We start from the raw sequence: 20,534 nt of genomic DNA on the forward strand, positions 1-20,534 counted from the left end.
TCAATATCATTACAACATTAGGCAGCGTCCAATATCTTACATCAATCCGCCCAATTAATGCAAATTATTTGTTGAATTTTTCACTGAAGCAACTAACGGTTTGAGTATCTGTATTAGCGGCTACATTCAAAGCCTAGGCAATCTCTGAGGAAGAGCGCGACTTCAGGCATACCATTAGCGAACATCAAACTGACTACAATAAACCTCCTTCAAATCCTGATATCTCCACTGGCTCAGATGCCGCTCAGTGAGATGCGTTCGCTGCTATGCTGTGCTGAATGAGGTTTTTACTGAGCCACTGCTCAGGGAAATTATTAATCCAGTCGTGCACTGGTTCAAAATCGATTCTCGAGGTATGTAATTTTGAGTGAAATAATCATGTTTAGCCGAGAAACTGCAAGAGCAGCAGCAAAGGACATAAATCAAGAGAACATGTGCCAGATCAGCGTTTTTGTGTGAGCAAAAGTATGGAAAAAGCACCCCCCCTACCCCCCCAATTCCACCATAATGGACAAAGCAGACTGGCCAGTCTCCATCTATCCAAATATCCATCCATTCCACAGCACGTTCTCCGCATGCTGATCTCCTGAGAGTCACTCGTTTGGCACGTACCAAGTACTCAAATTACTCAAGACACTAAGTAACACAAAACAATATGTCACAGGGGTCCTTAAAATAGCTGTACTGATGGTGTCATCTGTCATCAGGTGACCTGTGTGTATTAAGAGCTCAAAGCAATGCTAGTGCATAAAGAGTGCAGATATGAATGCGGGTCTGTCTCTCCTTGTTTGGTAAAGATGACATCTTCTCGCCTGTGACGTTACCAGGAAATGGGCCAGAGTGCAAGCGGAATACTGGCTTTTTATAGTACTGTGTAAAACGGATTGATCTTGGTTTTACGTATTGATTAATTTCTCATTCTAAATCTTTTGAAACACACAGAAATGCATCAAGTGTTGACAAGCTGTGCATTTGGAGCTGCCGTCCTGCACACTCAGCTGATGCTTATGCACTCGACGCCTTTCCCTTACCTTTAACAAGTCTGGCCATTCGCCGTTGACCTTTCTCATTAAGAGGGTGTTTTCAGCAACAGAACTGTGGCTGAGTGGATGTTTTTTGTTTATTGCATCGCGCTCTGTAAAGCGTGGACACTGTAGTGTGTGAAAATCCCAGGAGGGTGACTGCGTCCAAGATGCTGCAACCACGTCAGGCACCAGTAATTATACCACGTGTAAAATCACTTCCATCACGTGGCTTGGCTTAGCCACACAGTAACAGAGCTGAATTTCTTGCTATATGTAGTCAGTTGCAGCTACAGCATTCAGCAAGTACTCAGTCAGTATACATGTTCTATTTTCAAGTAGCAAAAATATTACTTTAATAATAGCAGGGAATGTAGATGTCAGAGGTATTCTTGTTCCCTGATAATATGCAAACATCATAAAATATTATACACACTGAAAAGCTTCACCACATGGATGCTTCTGTTCCTACTGCAGCCAAAGCTGCTTTAGTTGGGTATCTTTCATTCTTCTGCTAGCACTCCTGTCTTCCTGATACCCATAGTCCAGCACTGGCATGTCACAGACGGCAAACTCCCTGGTTTATAGCACGGATCTGACTGCAGTTCAAAAAGATTCTTCAAGCAGAGAAAGAGGAAAATCAAAGACCTCTCCAAGAGTATGCTAGCTCATGCGAGTGGGCTTCCAGCAAGCTGCTTAGGCAGACAGCGTGTTATCAAGCACCAGTACGATATGTGCAGGTTCCCCTGTGCCTGGCGGAGTACGCGCCACTCAGGGTGAGGAACGTGCAGAATTCAGTGGGAGTCTGGTAATGTCTGCATAATGAGGATTTCTGTCTTCCGGAGCACCCATTTGGAGCTCCTGACCTTCTGGTGACTGTCACCATCTGTTTGAGGAGTATTATGGAATTTGGATAGGGTCACACATGCATCCATCCATCCATCCATCCTTCAAATTGCTTATGTAGGGTTGGAGGTAAGTTTGAGATGCTAAATATAAAAATAATGAAGCAACCGTTCATCTTGCAAAGCATCACGGTCATGCCCAGCTCATCTGCGCCTCCTGCTTCCTCCCTAGCGTGGATCCGATGAGCCACACCTGTTAAGCATTTGTCTTACCTCTTGTTCCTACCCTTGTGTTAATCACTCCAGCTGCCTCTCGTTTGCTACCATGTCAGTTATGTATAAAAGTGCTTCTCAGTCATCTGTTCCCCAGTCCTGTCATTGACATCATACCATCTTGTTGCCTGTGTTCTTCCTTGTTTCTAGTCCTTCCGGTTTAGTCCGCTTGTGGTCTAGTTTGTTTCCTTATTCCCATTCTGTTAAATTAAGCCCCTTTTGTTGTTGTCAAAGTGCCTGCTCCCATGTCCTTCGTCCCGCTTCGCATGACAGCCTCTCAGTCTCGTATCTCCTCTCCCCATCCTTTGGCTCTGTTCACTAGTGCTGCTAGTAACGGCTGCAGGAGCAGGAAAAACAGGGCAGTAGCTTCCGTCATCAGGCCCACACTACAGACAGCCATTCTGTAACAACCCTTCAGCACTTCGGCTTTCAAAGAAACAGACCCGGGCCAGTAATTAACATTCTGCCATTATTCTCTGAAGGGGTCACAGCAAATTTGAGGCTGGTCCCACCTACAGCCACTTCTGTGTTCTCAGGGAAAGCCCCTCAAGCCAAGTGCCATGTAGGAGACTCATGGCTGCCAGCGCCAGACATACCGGTTAGTAGAGCTGGCAGGTCCAAAAACAGTCGGTGTAACAGTTTTTTGTTGGTGTGAAAATGTGATGAAGCAGAAATAAGCAGACGCTAGTAGCCTATTGTGCCAATACTGTACATCAATATTAATCACAGGTATTGTCTTATACATACTGTATTAATATACTTTGGAGTTCATGTCACAGGTTAAAACGCACAGTGTGAAGTGGAAACTGTGCCAAATTGCTGAAAGTGCACAAGGTGGCTGCGGAGAGTGACATCTGGGCTGTATGCCTGCCCATAAAAAGTGAGCAAGCCTGGACAGATAGACAGATATCTAGAACAAACAAAGGCACGTCGTAACAGCAGCACAGTGTCTCATTCGGACCGCCCTCATCGTTGGCAAAACAAAGCTAACAGTCCTGCAATACAGGAAGTCGCCTGAGTGCGAATGTTTCCCACAACCGTTTTCCCAAAGAAACGCCAGAGGGTTTACAGCAGAAGAGAGGATTCTTCCTTTATAGAGATCCAGTTCTAGCCTTCAGACTGTTCAGAGTCTGAAGCAGCAAGGCGTAGTATCTCAGAAGAGGTACTTTTCAGGAACCAGGAAGATCTCTGTAATCATACTATAACAGCCAGTCTAGTTTTCCATGAACATTAATAAGATGTGGCCTCAGCCGAATTAAAGATAATCAACTCCAGCGTTGGAAGAATCAGTCTGACGTGTTGACAGGTTAACTGATGAACTCTAGTTTGAACCCATACACTGCAAAGTTACACTGCAAAGAACGTCTGATAAATAAGGTACTGAAAATAGCTGTAATTTGAGCAATAGCAGAAGGCAGACTTTAGCAAACTCTGTTCTTTAATGGTCATGAGTATAAATAGTATAAATAAGAGCCAGTGGGACTTTTATCCGGCTCTAAGATGTAGGCATATTGTGGGCACAGAATTCTCTGGAGGGACCGAGGAGGGTGGGAAGGAGGGGGGTGGTGTTTGGATGCAAAAATTCAAAAGTTAAAAATTTGGTTTAGTTGGTTTAGTTATTTACAATAGTCAGCGATTGACTGGCATTTGCCCAACCTTGGGGTCAGCCAAGCCCATGAGCTGGTGTGCCAAGTCTACCCTGCCCCCCCGGGGAGAATGGGCAAAAACAACCCATAAACTTAGACCAGAAAGGGGACCGCCCTCATTTATGAAACTTCACGTAAATTTCATTACAAAAAAATGTATATACTCCTAAAAAGAAAAAATACGCGTGTAAATCTGGATTTATTCACTGTCTGCATATACTGCTGTATGCTGTACTGCTGTGCATTTGATATTTATTTGATTTGAGTTGCTCATATCGCAATGTCAGTGCAGTCAATTGTCCCAGTTACATTAACAAAACTGGACATCACTGCAAATGTAGTTTTTACATTTGCCTGTTCTTCCACAGCACAGGGAAACATATATTTATTGTAAAACAGGCAAAGTGCAAGGACATTACACACAGAGTGCAAACAGTAAACGAATGAGTAAAAATAATCTTGGTGGTCCATGAAAACTCGCGTCTAATCCTTCCATTTACGTGGTTACTAACAAGAATGCCATTATGCCATGTCATATTCTTGTGATTATAGACTTTTTTTATACGTCAATACATGAATGCGAGTGTCTGACATCTAATTTGCATTTAATGCAACTAGTGACAATTTCAGATATTTTTAGCTGATGGGAAGAGGTGACAAGATGTAGTATTTGAAATAGCAAATTACACAAATATGTAGTCTTTGGCTTGCACAAATAATCCTGGTAGAATAGAATAAAATAAGTTATTGAAATATTAACAAATAAAATACATTCCAGTTCACATTTTCGATTTACAGTTTTTCACGTGAAGACCCAGGTTGGTGGTATGAATTGTTGGCATGCGGCATGGTGACTAAGCTGGTTTACCTGCAGTTCCTTTAAAATGGGTGCCACATTTTCTCGATTTGTCCAAAATGTTGCATACAGTACATCTCCTTCCAAGTTCCCGTAAATATGCACATTCCCCCAAGAAGTTTGGTTTGATAAATTTGGGATTTCACGTAAAAAGTTGCATACACACATTTTGCGTGTCTCTTTGTGTATACACAACTTTGAAGGAAAGGCCCAAAATCCAAAATCCTGATACACAATCACCTGGGAATGAGCCTGCAAGGAAGTCCCGCCAAGTTTATGATTTGGCCACACGATAGATTCACAACAGTGACAAGGCAAAAGGAAGCATCTGGCTTTTATGATACAGAGTCAGAAACCAAATCCCCTTAAGAGTCCAATGACTGAGTCATCAAGATACATGCGACTCCACGTACGAGTGATGTCTGACGCTCAAGTAGGTTGTTTAGCTCTGGTGCAAAGGTTTTGTTTGCCTAGAATAATATAATTGACAGTTCTGCTTCTGACTGTACATTAGCAAGGTTTGTGTACAGGGATAACCTCGTGAGTGTAACACTCAAGGTGTCACACTTGTGATACTCAAGGTGTCACTCAAGGCGTTACACTTGTGAGTGCACCACTCAAGCAATCGTGCCATCATCATAGTGCGATATGTATGGCACAAGGCGCATGTTTTTGTCTTTGAGGTGACTGAATTTTGCGGTGGTGTGATGTGCGAATTCTCCAACTTCTGTGTACTTTGGACACCTCCTTTTTATACAGAAAACATCTGCCACACCATCCACCAACTATTCCTAGGTGTGACATCAAAGTAATGCTAAGCCTCACATGAAATTCACTCCAAGCACAACTCAAGCAGATGGCTACGGGGAAGGAAAAAAAAAAAACAAACCAGCATCACTTGCTCCCTGTACGAGATCTGCACCCATCTGCTTATGCAGAAACTACGGAAACGGGGGGGCAGATAGATCACCTGGCTGGCGATGTCTAAATGCTCAGAAAAGTCACCTGCGGTGAGCACTCCCCCACTCGCCGGGAGGGATCGCGAGGCCGAGGGCGAGGCCCTGTCAATATTTGCGAAAACGACAAGCGGCCGATGGGCGCTAAGTCAAGCAGCGAGACCCATTAAAACACACAGCCAATCAGCAGAGTAAGGTGGTAAAACCTGCTTGTCCGCATGTGTGGTGGATTACCTCAAGCTGTGGGCGGGGAGGGACTCCGGATACTCGTCACAACGACAGCACCACCCATGGGAGCCCCATTTTTCCTGACCTACAGTTCTTTCCCTTCAAAGCAAAAGCTCCTTTACATTCCAAAATGTTGATGTTTCATGGGCTATTCACAGCATTAGAAATTAAAACTTAAAAGACGAAGAGAAAAAAATACCCTTTTCAAAGTTTCCACTAAAATTGGGAGCTTATGCTTGTAGCTCCGTTTGAGGGAATTGCTGTGTCTTTACAGCAGGATAGATGGTGTTAGACGGTGGTAGCGGTGTACAGTTGACCTAAATATAGCTGGGCACAGCTACGCAAAGCACTCAGTGCACCACAACGTTTAAATCTGGCACCCATCCCCAGAAAAAAGACAACAATGCGTCCCCCCACCCTCGCTGCTTCCTGTGATATATTGAATTTTTGTGGCACCCAGTGACTCCTCACAATGGACAGCTTCAGCTTCAGCTTCCCACTCTGCTTTACTACCTGCTGTCCAGATGCCGGTATGTTTACGTGTCCCGACTCCTCTGGGTTGGAGGAGGGGAAGCCGGAAACCCCGAGCTCACTTGGTATCATCTTTATTCCTTTGACTGTTTATCTCAGATTTGGGAAATGGGCCCTTTCCCTGCTCCTAGGTCCCAGCAGGGCTGGGTGTGAGGACAGAGAGAGTCAGCAAGGTTTCTGTGCCTTCAGAATTCTGGGAGGTCTCCAGTCCCACAGTGGCCAGAAAGCCCCCCTGCCCTGGCCTGAACGCACATACATGTACACACGACACATATACATGCACATACACACACAGTCCAAATATTCATATCTTTGTGAGGACCATCTATTCATTTCTATAGGAATAACCCTAATCCTAGCAATGACGACATTAATCCCTACCCAGCCCTAACCTTAACCATACGTAACCAAACGAAATACAAGGCATTTTCACATTTTTGATAGGAGTTAAAGACTTTTATAAAATTGAGTCTTTCCTTGTGGGAACCAAAAAATGTCCCCACAAGGTCAAAATAACAGGGTTTTATCACAATGTGACATTTGATCGTCACAATGTAATATATGCATAACAACACCCACCCCACCCCCCAAACACACACACACATGCACACACTTTTAGGGTAAACATATCCTTATGGGGACCGCTCATTCATTTCAATGGGAAAAATGCTAACGCTAACTATGACAACCTTAAGCAAGCAAATCAGTCCTAAGAGTGATAAACTCAAGAATGAAGATGCCACCAGTGCAGAATAATGTTGAACTACACATCCGCAATCGTGCCTTAGGGGCTTCAAATCAGAGATCTTGGCTGTTTGACATTAAATTTACTTACAGTAACTAGTCATATAATAAACATTTTTTTGCCCTGTATTGTTTTACACTTGATAGGTGTCAGGGTGCCAGTATTTCCCAGTGATTGTAAAGTATGGTTTGTTTCATGAGGGCTTTAAAAGCACGTGTATGTGGAACATTCCGAAACTGTGTGTGTGTGTGTGTGCGCGTGCGTGTGTCTGTGTGTGTGTGCGAGCGGGTTTACCTATCCTTATGGGGACATAATGTCCCCATAACGTGATAAATATCCATTTTTTTCCCTTATGGGGACCGGTTTCCTGGTCCCCATAAAGGAAAACTATATTTTATAAAAATCGGTGACTGCTATGAAAAAACTAAAAATGCAAAAACTCTTGTATTTTGTTAGGTTACTTATGGGTATGGTTAGGGCAGGGTAGGGGTTAAGGTGAATTTCTGTCCTATTTAGTGCGCAGAAACTCTGTGTTTGGACAGCCCAACCGAGACCACCAGTCGCATCCAACAGGAATGGGTAAGAGGCCTACCTGAATGCACACACACACACACACACAAACACACACCTGTATTAATATCTTTGTGGGGACCGTCTATTCATTTCTACGAGCATAATCCTAATCCAAACTATGACAACCCTAACCCCTACTTAGTGCTAACCGTAACCATAACTTACCAAAGAAAATACAAGACTTCTGGCATTTTTAGTTCTCTCACTGCAGTCACAGGTTATTATGAAAAAATGCTCCTCAAAATGTCAAAATAGCAGGTTTTTATCAGTCCCCGCAATGTAATATATACATGCCCCCCCCCCCCCCCCCCCCACACACACACACACACACACACACACACACACACACACACACACTCTTTACCCTCAACACTCACATGTCCAAACCCCGGTACACCTGGCACGCTCAGCCTCCTCACGCTGGACCCTCCCCAGCGTCACTCACCAAATCCAGGAATGCCTCCTGAATGGATAGTTGTTCACATGCATCTTTTGCCTGTCCCTTCCTGCTCGAGCGCGGCCGGCCTTCATCGAGCGGCAGGGGGGGTTTTGTTCGTCGGCAGCGGGAGAGGGACAGTGGGATCTGCAGTCAGCTTGCCTTCTCCCCGCAGATGTCATATAAATGTCTTGCAGACGAAAGAGAGCGAGAGAGCAGCGGAGCAGAGCGCATATCCAGCCGGGGGGCCGTGCGGCTGTGCAGGGGAGTGGTGCGAACTCGGCGCAAGTCTGCCCCGAAACTCCACCAAGGGCGAAAAGTTGAAGTCCACTTTATGAAAAACGAGGAGCTGGAAGTCCGTAGAGGGTGGTGATCCAAACGGCGCCGACCGGAGGGAGCGTCAGTCCCGCAGCATGCACAGACAAGCGGGAGAAGCACTCCATGCAGAAACAGGCACACGCTGACAGAGACACGCGCGCGCTCTCTCACGCACACACATGCGCCACGCTAAGCCGCCGAGTGCCGCCGTCAGGTAGGGACTCCCCACAGTTCGGCTGACCCTCACCGGCACGGCACTCTCCCTTTGCCGTTTCCCAGGTATTCTTCCTGCCAGAATCCCAAACTCTCTGCGGCACATCCGCATGGCCGGCACGCGTCCCGGGGGCTACCTGGCAGACCCGGGAGGGTGGGCGGGCAGCGGCGGCAGCAAAGCGGGCCCCATCCTACAGGCGGCGTGGCGTAGCACGGGATGTCCCCCCCACCTCACGCTTACGCCAGCTCCTCCATCCGCTGTCCAGATCCTCCAAGTATGGCAAACACAGCTATTGATCCTGCTACCACTGACAGCTCCTATTAATTCCTCACAGAGTCACACCCCCCCGCTCCCGGCGATCTCCTCTGCAGACGGTGCTGGCGGGGAAATGGGAGCGTGAGATTGGTCGGGAGAAAACATTCAGTGACCCCCTCCCCCCCCCTACACCGCCGCCGCTCCCCGTCCAGGGATCAGGTCCTGCAGTGTGTCGGCTTTGCTCCCCCCTCCACACCCCCCCACCTTGTCCTCCACTTGTGCTCTGGTCCCTTTCCACCGTCCAGTCAACGCCGTAGGTGCTGTCCGGCGAGGCTACCGTGGAACTGCAGAGAGGATTCCTGTCAGGCGGGGGGCTATTCAGTCTGAGCGCACACACACAGACCCGCCCGTAAACACGCACGCTCACAGACACTGGGTAAGCAGAGTGGCAGGCAGCTGTCACCTCACAGACCCCGAGACCCGCTCTCACTCACACACAGACACCAAACACTTTTTCAGTGACTGTTTCTACTCAGTCGCTTTTTTCTTTCTCTTTCTGTCCCTTTTGGTCCCTCTCTCTCTCTGTCGCTCTCACCATTAATCTCTCTCTCTTACTCTGTCTGTCTCTCTCTCTCTCTCTCTCTCTCTCCCTCTCCCTCGACTGTTAAACTAAGCAGATATGAGACTGCAGAACCGGCTCCAGGGTGAATATGTGTGTTTGTCTGTGTTCGCGTGGCCCTGGCATGTATGCAAATTTGTATGCGTGCGTGCCTCTGTATATGTGCATGTTTCTCAGGGGGCCCCTTAAGGTGGACAAGAAAAAGAAATGTTTATCCCTGGTGACAAGCCACAAAAAAACAGTAGCTTGCAACTGGTAACAGAAATTAAATCTTTTAAGAAAATAAGTTAGGAACACATTTGTGATGTTACCACGAGAAGGGGAAAAAAAAGTGAGGCACCAAAATGAGAAGACGACTAGGCTTATTCACCCATAGTGTGGGCTGTAGTGGTGATTGACAGCTGGTAAACTGTGACACATGACCCAGGAAGACCCCCAAGAAGCAGCCAACCGAGAAGAAAATGTCCGTTTGACGTTATCTTACAGCAGTGACATAGCAAAAGTAAATTTGCCATTTTTCTCCTTCGTTGAAGCCATTAAAACAGACCCTCTTTAAATGAATGAAATGGTTTGTTTACATAACTGAGAATGTCCCAGTCTTTATTTGGGGGTCTCTCTGTCTGGGTGTCTGTTTCTGCCCTTCATGACCATTTCTAGAATTTTCCAGAATCTGTATGTTTTCTAATCGTTTATAAGAGGTGGTAATTAGCCACAGATTCACACGGAAACCAGTTCTCAGTCAGAACCTGACGAGACCCAGCAGCAAGGGAACTTCTGTCTGTTTTTTTTGTTTGTTTTTTAACATTTTGCAGCTATGACCTTGACCTCGTCTGCATATCTGACATTTAGCGCTGAAGCTCACAGATCCGTTCCCACCGTCTCTCATCCTAAACGACCTCAAGACAAACCAGGCAGAGCACAGCACTTAGCGACAGCGGGAAAGATTAATGGGCAGGAAGACGCGGCCCCCTCCCGACACGGCCCCCGCGGCTGACGTCAGCAGCCCCCACCCTGCTGGATCCTCCACCCTATCGGCACGGTTCTCAGGTATCCGGCCGTGACCCGGTGCAGCGGCGTGGAGTTACAGCCCCCTCCGTCGGCGTCGTGTCGCCTGTGCTCGGCAAATGCAGGGGCTCCGATTAATGAGCGAACAGCAAGGGGGGGGTTGGGGTGGGGTGGGGTGGGGGGAGGTATATCAGTGTATCTCATTATAGGCGGCAGGCAGCAGTGACTGCTGTGTGAAATTAAACATTAGAGGAAAGTGGACTGTTTCTGTTGGCTGATTTACGCCTCTTAGGGGACACGCTGTTTCACTTCACACTTCATTAAAATGATTCCGGAGACAAACAATGGACTTTTTAACGTGATTAGCACCGAGGGTCTCGCCCCCACACCCCCACGGTGCCTCACTGCTGTCCGAAGACTTCCCTTCTGTGGTGCTTGCCCGGACCTCGGGTTTGAAAACAGGATTCGGTTCCAGGCCGTTACACACGTCCGGGTCGGGCCCGACGTCACGGGCCTCTTGGCTTTAGCCAAAACAAACGCTCACTCGCCCCGCTCCCCCCTGCGGGACGTTATGGCTTCTCGTGTCGGCACAGGGTGTACACGCCGCCACTGACGAGTGTGCCTGTGCATGAATAAACATGCGCACGCACACAAATGCAGACTCACGGGCCCACACACACAGACACAGGCACGCCGGGTGCCACGGAGACACCGTCTGATTCACAGTTCAGCACACAGCTGATTCAGGCAAGCGTACAGGAGCATGTGCCGTAAAATCACATTGGGCTGCGTAACGAGATTTGGAGCAGATTTATTAGAGAGAGAAAAAAATCAGAGCTGATGGGGGAAAAAAGGGTCAGATGGGAATTAAAGATGCGGCAGGGATTGGCGGCCGCGATGATCAGCCGGCAAGTAGAAGGAAGATGCAATTAAAAGTCAGGGTCACCGAAGCCAGTGGCTTTGTCCACATGTATATGTGTGTGTGTGTGTGTGTGTGTGTGTGTGCCTATGAGTGCGTCACGGAGCCCCGACGGACAGACTGCGAGGCTTCGTTGCATCCCAGCCAAGGACACGGGACACGGCTTCCTCTCAGGAAGGTAAACAATTGCAAATAAGTAAAATAATAACTGCTGGTCCTCTGCCCATTGGCTTGTCATTGTGCCACATTTCGTCACTGAACAAAGAACGCTAACAGTGTCTTCGTATGCTAGTTACTCACTGAATAAAAGACAGTGTTTCCTAAAACGAATCACAGTAATAAAGACTTAAAATCCAAAATGATGAAAAAAAGCTTGCGTAAAATTAAAAATCTCAGATCATAAAATATTTGCAATATATTCAGTGAACTGCTTTTTGGTGTTTTATAAGAAACATCTAATATATGGAGTACTGTACGTATACATTACAACGTTCATGAGTAAGGACCATAAGTAACTAGCACAAAATACTTAAACAATATAGCTCCTCATCACCCGATAGATACATTAAATAGCTTTCATATTCGGCAATAACTATGAAAAATATGGTATACAGAGTCATAGGGGTATGGGTTTGGAACTTCCCCACAATCACGCAGTCCCATAAGATAAGATATCCTTTGTCAATTTCAAGGGGAAATTGTTTGATTCTGAAACACTAAGATCAATTCTGAGACACCAATGCATGTCTTTGGACTGTGGAACTAAAACATGAGGAGACAGATCGTGAACATGGATAGTCAACAAGTGAAAAGCTGGGGAAGGAATCAATCCCATAACACTGGAGAGGCTGAAGCTGTAGTGCAATGGGTCTGGAACCTATCCCAGCTGGAGCAGTGGGCCTGGAGCCGATCCTAGCTGGAACAGTGGGCATGGAGCCGATCCCAACTGGAGCAGTGGGCCTGGAGCCTATCCCAGGTGGAGCAGTGGGCCTGGAGCCGATCCCAGGTGGAGCAGTGGGCCTGGAGCCGATCCTAGCTGGGTCAGTGGACCTCTAGCCTATCCCGGCTGGTGCAGTGGGGCTAGAGGCAATCCTAGTTGGAGAAGTGGGCCTGGAGCCGATCCCAGCTGAAACGGTGGGCCTGGAGCTTATCCAAGCTGGAGTACTGGGCCTGGAGCCTATCCCAGAACCATAGGCCCCGGACACCCTATATGGCATGCCAGCCCAACACAGGGAATCCTTACACAATGTAATATAGACAAGGGATCACAGAAATTCTTGAGACACTTAATTCAGTAAAAAAATACTGCAAATGTATTGGTTTTATAACATAGATCAGAGCTTTCTGTGTACGCAGTATGCCTGATCTCCACGTGATCACACGGGTTTCCTCTGGGCTCTCCTGATCCCTCCCACAGTCCAAAAACAAGCACTTAGGTGAACTAATGTCCCTAAATTGCCCATAGTGTGTGATTCTGTTGTAACGGATGACTAGCAATGGATTGGCGCCCCCTCCAGGGTGTACACCCCAACCTCGTGCCCCCTGTAGCATTATATAACGTAATCAGTGCATATTTGGTAAATGTTAGTGTGTAATTTGTTTATATTATAATGAATTTTACAATTCAGGTGTGTTTTCTTCTTGCCTTCCTTCCCATTATTTTCGTGTTGTTGCAGGTTTCCTCCTGGTATCCACACCAATTCCCTCTGAACACCTGCTGCTGCCCAAGTGGATCCATGGGTCTGAATGGGCCTCAGTGTGCAAAAGCGTGTTTGCAAAGGGACTGGCATTTCCTGCAGGACTCACCCTGCTACACGCCCCAGTGCTTCCTGGGATTGGCTCCAGATAACCGTGACGCTAATGGGAAAAGCGGCTTTCAAAAACAGATTGATGGAGACTTTATGCGGTTCATTAAAGCACGCTGCAATTAATTAGCTGCATTTTAAACATCTTGTTTGCTGAATCAGACCCCCAATGTAGGTTTTCCAGTCACAATGTGTGGCTTATGTGTTTGTCTGAATGATCTTTCACAATTAGCAATGGCTTCCGTTTGTTTCCCACAAGAATGCCATGCTTTTTGGATCGTTTGATTGGTTGGTTCTGTTCTCATTTATACTGCGAGAATTGACAGTATTTTGGAGTACATGGTGTATTGGAATAGCCATTTTTTTATTATGATTAATATATTGATATACACAAATATCTTTTTAAATATAATGTAGTCACGCAAAAATTATTATTCACAACTATGCTGTTCACACACCCCTTCTCAAGCTGTTTTTACAATCTCTCGAATTCCAAGCAACCCTTATCCAAATGTCAACAGGTTTTGTTAGTAGGTGCAGAAGTCAAGGTTCTTCTGGGGAACTGAGCCCCAGGGGGTAGTGCTTAAAAAATCAACACAATGTAAAACTTTCTAATTACTGCTTCCTAAAAACATAAAAAGTCAATGGCTGAAAATGAGAAATTAACCTGACATTAAACAGAATGACAGAGTACAGACAGACACTCCCAGGGACTCCACTGCAGATTTCGGGCCCCATGACAGCACATCATATCGGGCCCCCAACCCAGAACTATCCAATTATGTTCCAAATTTTTTAGAGCCCCAGTTACTCAGGGGCCCTTGGAACTGTCCTGACCGCCTCCCCCCCATATATAGCACCTATCCAAAGACCCTGCACTGAAGACATGAAAGATCACTGCAGAGAGCATCCTGGGAACAACAAGAGACAACATTTGCAGCTTCTTTTACAGTCGCTTATACTCAGGAATGCTTTCTGTTATTAAAACATGTGGAACCTGTCAATCAGGCTTTGCCTTCCAGACAACGGAAGCAGAATCCACAACAGTGACGAGAGTCTGGCTCCATCTCCCCCATGTGAACACCACACAGACCTGGCCAGACCATTCCAGCTACGATAGGGCAATAAACAGGTGTGAAGAGATTAGGTTATAATCTGTATTTTGGGTAACCATTTGGGTAACATGTACTAATGCATGTATCAATGGAAGCTGTTACTCAATTTTATAGCTTTAGCATAACCACACAGCGACAATTAAAAAACCTTTGGTCGTTCATCCTTGATCCAGAAGGGGAGGCAGACTGACCCTACCAGACGTAAGATATGCCATAAGGCTCTGAGCAGCTCCAGGGTGTATATAATTACCATGGCTCCTTACCGAAATCCCCTTCAACACACCAGTGCAAGGTCTTTATGCAACAACCCCAAAATGATACAGCTACAAGGTTAGCTTAATGTCATAACAGATTCTCCTGTGTGGCCTTATTTCGGATGCTGTTTTGGTCCTGTGTGAAATCTTAGTGAGATGAAAGTATCTGAGAATTCTACTTAGCTGGAATGGACAGGAGAAAAGAGAATGCACTCCTTTGTTCTAAAATGTGTGGGTTTCCCCCGAGCACACAGGGTTGCTCCAAAGACACACAGAAAGGTGCCTCCGAATTGCCCACAGTGTGGGAATACTTGCATTACGACAGACATGGAATCGCATCCAGGGAGGACCCAGCCTTGGGCTCTGTGCTGCCTGGGACAGGCCCCAGGCCCCCGTCACCCCTGACTAAACCATAAATGGTTTGAATATGGATAGAGAGCCGGAAACTTCCTCTTCGGGACCAGAATACATTGTGGTTAATTAAAAATATAGCTGTTTTTTTAATGCAACATTTAAATAGCACAACACCAGCAATTCAAAACAACTTCCTGTTGTAAAACAAACCCTCCTTACTTGCATTTATTAGCTACGCTTCATATAAACAATAACTTTATGTCACTGTAGCTGCTCTGAAGCTAAAATATTTTCACTTCTTCATTTACAGCATGACATGCTCTACGACAGAAAAATAGCTCATTGTTACGAAGTACGACCTGACGCACTATGCTAAAAGTGCTGGGCATAAACTGATAAAGCACCTGCTTCAGTGAGGACTACATGTGGGAGGTCTACATGCCGGAGGTCTACATGCAGGACATCTACAAGTGGGGGATCCTCCCACTCTGACATCAATGTAGCCCTTTCCCCCAGGCGAGGGTCAAGTCTCAAGCACTCACCTGCATGGCCAACAGGCCAAGGTGCATTCAGCCTTCCAAGATTAGCACAAAGCTAACACTATGCTGTTTGGAGATTATTTTTTTTAGTGCTACTTACCAGGTTCTCATCCCTGAGGTGATTTGTCATGTGATGGGTGCGGCAACGCGCTGTAATCAGTGCATGCCCCTTACCGCTCCCTCTTATGCATGATTAGAAAAAGCAACACATATGCATCTTGACTGTCACATAAGTCCTGAATCAGAAGCTCACCAAGAATGTCATTGCGTGACATTGTGTTCCTTGGGGACACCACATTAAACTGGGGTTGGTACCTGGTGGAACACACACATGGAATGCATCCGGGAATTTTGAGGCTTCCATCCAGGATATTTTTGGGGTTTAAAAAAAATAGCACTGCTAAAGTTAACATATTAGTGTTTATTTTAAAGTCATAATGTTTTATTATACTCATATTAAGATGATTTTTATGAAAAAACTCAACACTAGACCAGCAATCATTGCTTTAGCAGTTTAAAAATAATAAAAATAACCAAGAATGACAGTTCAAGGTCATTGCAGTGATGGGGATTTGGGAATTGGGACTGAACATCACGACAGTACAGTTTGTGTCAAGGTCAAAAATGAACATTATAAACCCCCATTAAATCGAGTGCCTTTACATCTCAGTTGAGGGCTGTCGTGCTCAGTTATTTTTATTATATTCAATGCCGCTACATCACTCTTTTGCTCTGCAGTATCAGCAGAATGCAGTTTACGACAGGAAAATGTTTCTAATTGTGAGCGGTGTTTTCTTTTTTTTCCATTTGCCTTCTGAAATGCCAGTGTAGAGTGCTGCACTGGAAGGTGCCCAGAGCAGCAAGGCTACACTGGAATCACATACTCCTTCTCTGCCACTTTCCACCAATGGGATTAGGGGACGTCATCGCTAGCCTTATCTGCAATTCCGAAGCCTCTCTTCATGTGTTAAAAATAGTGCCAGTTTATCGTCGCATAGCGGAGCCAGGTCCGCAGTAAAGGATGATCGAGCTTGCAGTGGGCAGCTGTCACGCTCACGCCAGTAATGCAGCCTAACGGCGGCCCAATGGGTCACGGCAGCTCATGGGCGCTCGGCCAGGCTGCGATAAGCGGCATGGAGTCTTCAGTAGGGGGCAGTGTTGCTAATCCACATACTGTAGGCCGGCTTTCTGTCCTGCTTTTGTTCCTGCATTTGTTTACTGGTACACCTTACAAAAAGAGGGCAAATATGTTTTCCCCTGATAGAATGATTCTTGCGATAGACAGAGTGCTTTGCCATCCCCTTTAACAAATAAAAGACCATAAACACTGTCCCTGCTGCATCATAACCTCCCACTGTAGTCCCAAAGAGTAGTGTTACTGCCATTCCACAGTTACGCCTTATCAGTTAAAGGCTTGGGAATTATACCACAGAAATGACACTGCTTACTCTGCAACCCTACAAACCCTGCCTGGCCGTTAAAGGGGGGGGGGGGGTATCGATTCTTAGGGAATAGCTCTAAGTAGGAGCGAGTGGCTGTCAAGCTAACAGCAGCATCAGGCCCAATCCAGCGCTGAGAGAAACGCCGCGCCAGCACATGTGAGCGGCGACATGTGATGTGTGGGAATCTACAACCATGGGGGCAACGTGGGCCCAGTGCGATTTATCATCTCAGTGGCTGCAAACATACCAGAACAGTCCAATCGGATCTTCCAAGGCTCAGTTCCTCAAGAAATCAGCTAATGAGCCAGCTAATCTGCCATTGCTATTAATTTCTTAGAGGCTTCGCCGGCTACCCACAAAGCATACGTTTGTACCTTCTCCCTGATCTAAGATGATATGCTTAAATCCAAGGGGGCCAGAACATCTGGAGCAAATTAAAATTTTGTTAAAAAACATATTACTGCACATGCCATAATACAATAGAGATGCTCCTCACTTTCCAATGGTAAGACTTAGGATATGTTGACTTTCAGATGGTGCAACAGTGAGGCACACTCAATAGTCATCAAATTTGGAATCTTTTACTAGGCTAGTGATATGCCTTACTGATGCCGGAAAAGGGCACCGTCCACCCAGCAATGCTTTCAGTCTTTGTGGAGAGTGTAAAAACCTCATGCATTGTTTAACAATGTATTGTACTGTGTTTTTTCTGTGATGAACCAAATTTTCCCCAGCCCATTTTGTCGTCTAAATGCCCAAGTGTGTCATATCATATCATACTCATATTCAACTTACGATATTTTCAACTTACAACTTTTTTCATATTTTACATAGAAATAAAAAACATTTGTGCTTTTCAGTTGTTGTGTATTTAATCAAACACTGCATTACTAATAATATACAAAGCTTTAATGATATATTTCACCCTACATTTCAACAAAGCAAATAAGCAACATGTCGCCACAGACAACAAGCCAAGCTTAGGAATCAGCTTGAAAAAAAAATAAAATTAGCACCGTCCGTTCAGGTTACAAGTTTCCAATCTGACTCTCACTCATTCACACTGCACACCTGATGCTGATCATGTCTCATTTGCTGCCTGTCATACACTCAGGCAGGTACTGACTGAACTGGCATTTTGGTCACTTCAGAAATGAAGTCTCTCCGTTTTGTGTTGACCCTTGATAAATTGAAAGTCTACAGTTGTAATAAAAAAAAAACAATAATGGCATACAGAGAAACTTCATAGAATGCAGATGAGCTATGTATAAGCCTCTCCCCTCTATACTTCTATCCCCTCTGTGTAACCTCTTCCATATTGTATAGCCCCTCTCCATTGAATTGTACCTCTCCACCTTGGTTTTACCTCCTCCGTTAAATTATACCCTTTGGCTAACTCATCTCTCCTTTTTAGCCCCTCCCCTTTGTACTATACCCCACTCCCTTTGCATATTCCCTTCCCCTTTGTATAATCCCCTCCTTTTTATATACCCCACCTCTTATAACCACTCCCCCTTTATATACCCACCTCTTATGACCACTCCCCCTTTATATGCCCACCCCTTATAACCCCTCCCCTTTCTATACCCACCTCTTATGACCACTCCCCCTTTATATACCCACCGCTTATGACCACTCCCCCTTTATATGCCCCACCCCTTATATCCCCTCCCCTTTATATACCCACCTCTTATAACCACTCCCCCTTTATATGCCCCACCCCTTATATCCCCTCCCCTTTATATACCCACCTCTTATAACCACTCCCCCTTTATATGCCCCACCCCTTATAACCCCTCCCCTTTATATACCCCACCCTTTTTCATGAACCCTCCCCTTTTGTATAATCCCTGCCCCTTTGTATTATACTCCTCCCCCTTTGTGTAACCCCACCCCCTGATTTTGTCTCCTCTGCTGTTGACACAGCCTTGGACACAGGGACCTAGTGCACAGATGGGGATGAGATTAGGCCAAAACATGTATTTTTTATTTAGAGTAGGATAAAACACATCCTGTAGTAGCAGTCAGCTCAGGAGCCAAAGAGAGATTCTATTGTTCCGCGTCCATGGGCCCTCAACCAGGTGACAAGCTCACTAAGATGTCCCATTAAGCTGCCTACCATGTCAGAGTGCTGTGAAGCAGCAAGGAGGAAGAAACCTCATTTTCACCACTACAGTGAAAGCTTTCACCATGATTATCTGGCATGTATGCAAATTTCAATTATATTTATGTTGATTGTGATGTAATGTAACATGACATGATGTGACATGATGTGTCGTGATGTAATGTGACGTGACATGACGTGATGTGTCGTGATGTGATGTGATATATAAGAGGGTGACTGAGTGGGTGGATCTGATTCCTGCCCTAACTCCGTGTTAGTTCTCCTTGTGTTCAGATAGCTTTCCTCCCACATCCTGCAGGCTTCTGAGCTCTGTGATCCTGTACAGGATGCCCTGTGCTTTCTGGGATAGATTTGATAAGCAGTTAAGGAAAATCAATGCTTATTATACAATTGTGGCGAAACAGCTTCAGAACATGTTCTAACTCTAGACCTGATTTGTGATCAGCAGGTCCCAGATCTAGATGCACTCTTGGAGAAGTAAATCTAACCTTTTCCTCTAATGAAGTGACTGCATAACTAATGCAGTCATTTCAAATGAAACACTTGATGTAACGCAACTTTATTAAGTAATATGTCTTCAGTTGCTGAATGGGGCATAAGTCTTGATTCACATTTAAGAGCTTGGCATAATTGCAAGCCTACAGCATACATACCATTCCAAATTTCAAAGATTTCAAAATTTCAAAATTTTGCAGAGGGACATGCAATAATGCAACAAATAGAAAACATTTTACAGACTGTACTGGGCCCATGCAGTGCATAATCCAAATGGTCACTGGCTCAATTATAGTTATGTGCCGCTTAATGACTGGGATACGTTCTGAGAAACGCGATGTTAGGCGATTTCGTCGTCCTACAAAGATCATAGAGCAGAACTATTCAAATCACAGCCCCCAAGGTCCAAACACTGCTGATAAAGTAAATACATAAACCACCAACATATTTATTATCATTATTGCGTATTATGAACTGTACATAATTGTACGTGCTATACTTTTACACGACTGGTAGCACAGTAGATGTGTTTACATCAGAATCACTACAAACATGTGAGTAATGTGTTGCACTACAATGTCAATAGGTGATAGGAATTTTTCAGCTATAATTTTATGGGAGCACCATCATATATGCTGTCTGTTGTTGGCTGTAATGTTGTTATGTGGCGCATGACTGTAATAAGACACAAAAGCATGATTTATTCATGCTAGGATATACGGGGGGGGGGGATTCAGAGCCTGGGCATGCGACTGAGCTGAATTCATATTTGGTAGGAGCGGGTTAACAGTAAGCTATGCCATTCTATTCTTGTCTAGAGTCTGAAAATCAATCTCAACATGTAAGTGATTTTTAATGAAAAATTCTCATCATGCCAGATCCTGTCATAGCTGGGAGACACAAATAGGGAAGGATTCCATGTCGTTCTTTTGGGAGAAAACTGGAGCTAACGCCAGCAGCTCAG

At 45.4% G+C, this 20,534-nt stretch overlaps 1 protein-coding gene across 8 annotated transcripts in view; it reads right to left on the reverse strand.

Moving 5' to 3' along the window:
• pde4d (phosphodiesterase 4D, cAMP-specific) overlaps positions 1–20,534 on the reverse strand; it is a 293,242-nt gene that overhangs the window by 76,974 nt on the left and 195,734 nt on the right. Inside the window, exon 1 of one of the 8 annotated variants that reach the window (XM_023802842.2) lies at positions 8,121–9,608. The exons of the other annotated variants lie outside the window; for them this stretch is intronic. Coding sequence (XP_023658610.2) covers positions 8,121–8,293 — 173 coding nt within the window. The 5' untranslated portion in view covers positions 8,294–9,608. Of the gene's footprint in view, positions 1–8,120; positions 9,609–20,534 lie in introns of those variants that run through there. 8 annotated transcript variants of the gene reach the window in all.

This window comes from Paramormyrops kingsleyae, chromosome 2, assembly GCF_048594095.1.
Source record: "Paramormyrops kingsleyae isolate MSU_618 chromosome 2, PKINGS_0.4, whole genome shotgun sequence".
In the NCBI taxonomy this organism is placed as follows: domain Eukaryota; kingdom Metazoa; phylum Chordata; class Actinopteri; order Osteoglossiformes; family Mormyridae; genus Paramormyrops; species Paramormyrops kingsleyae.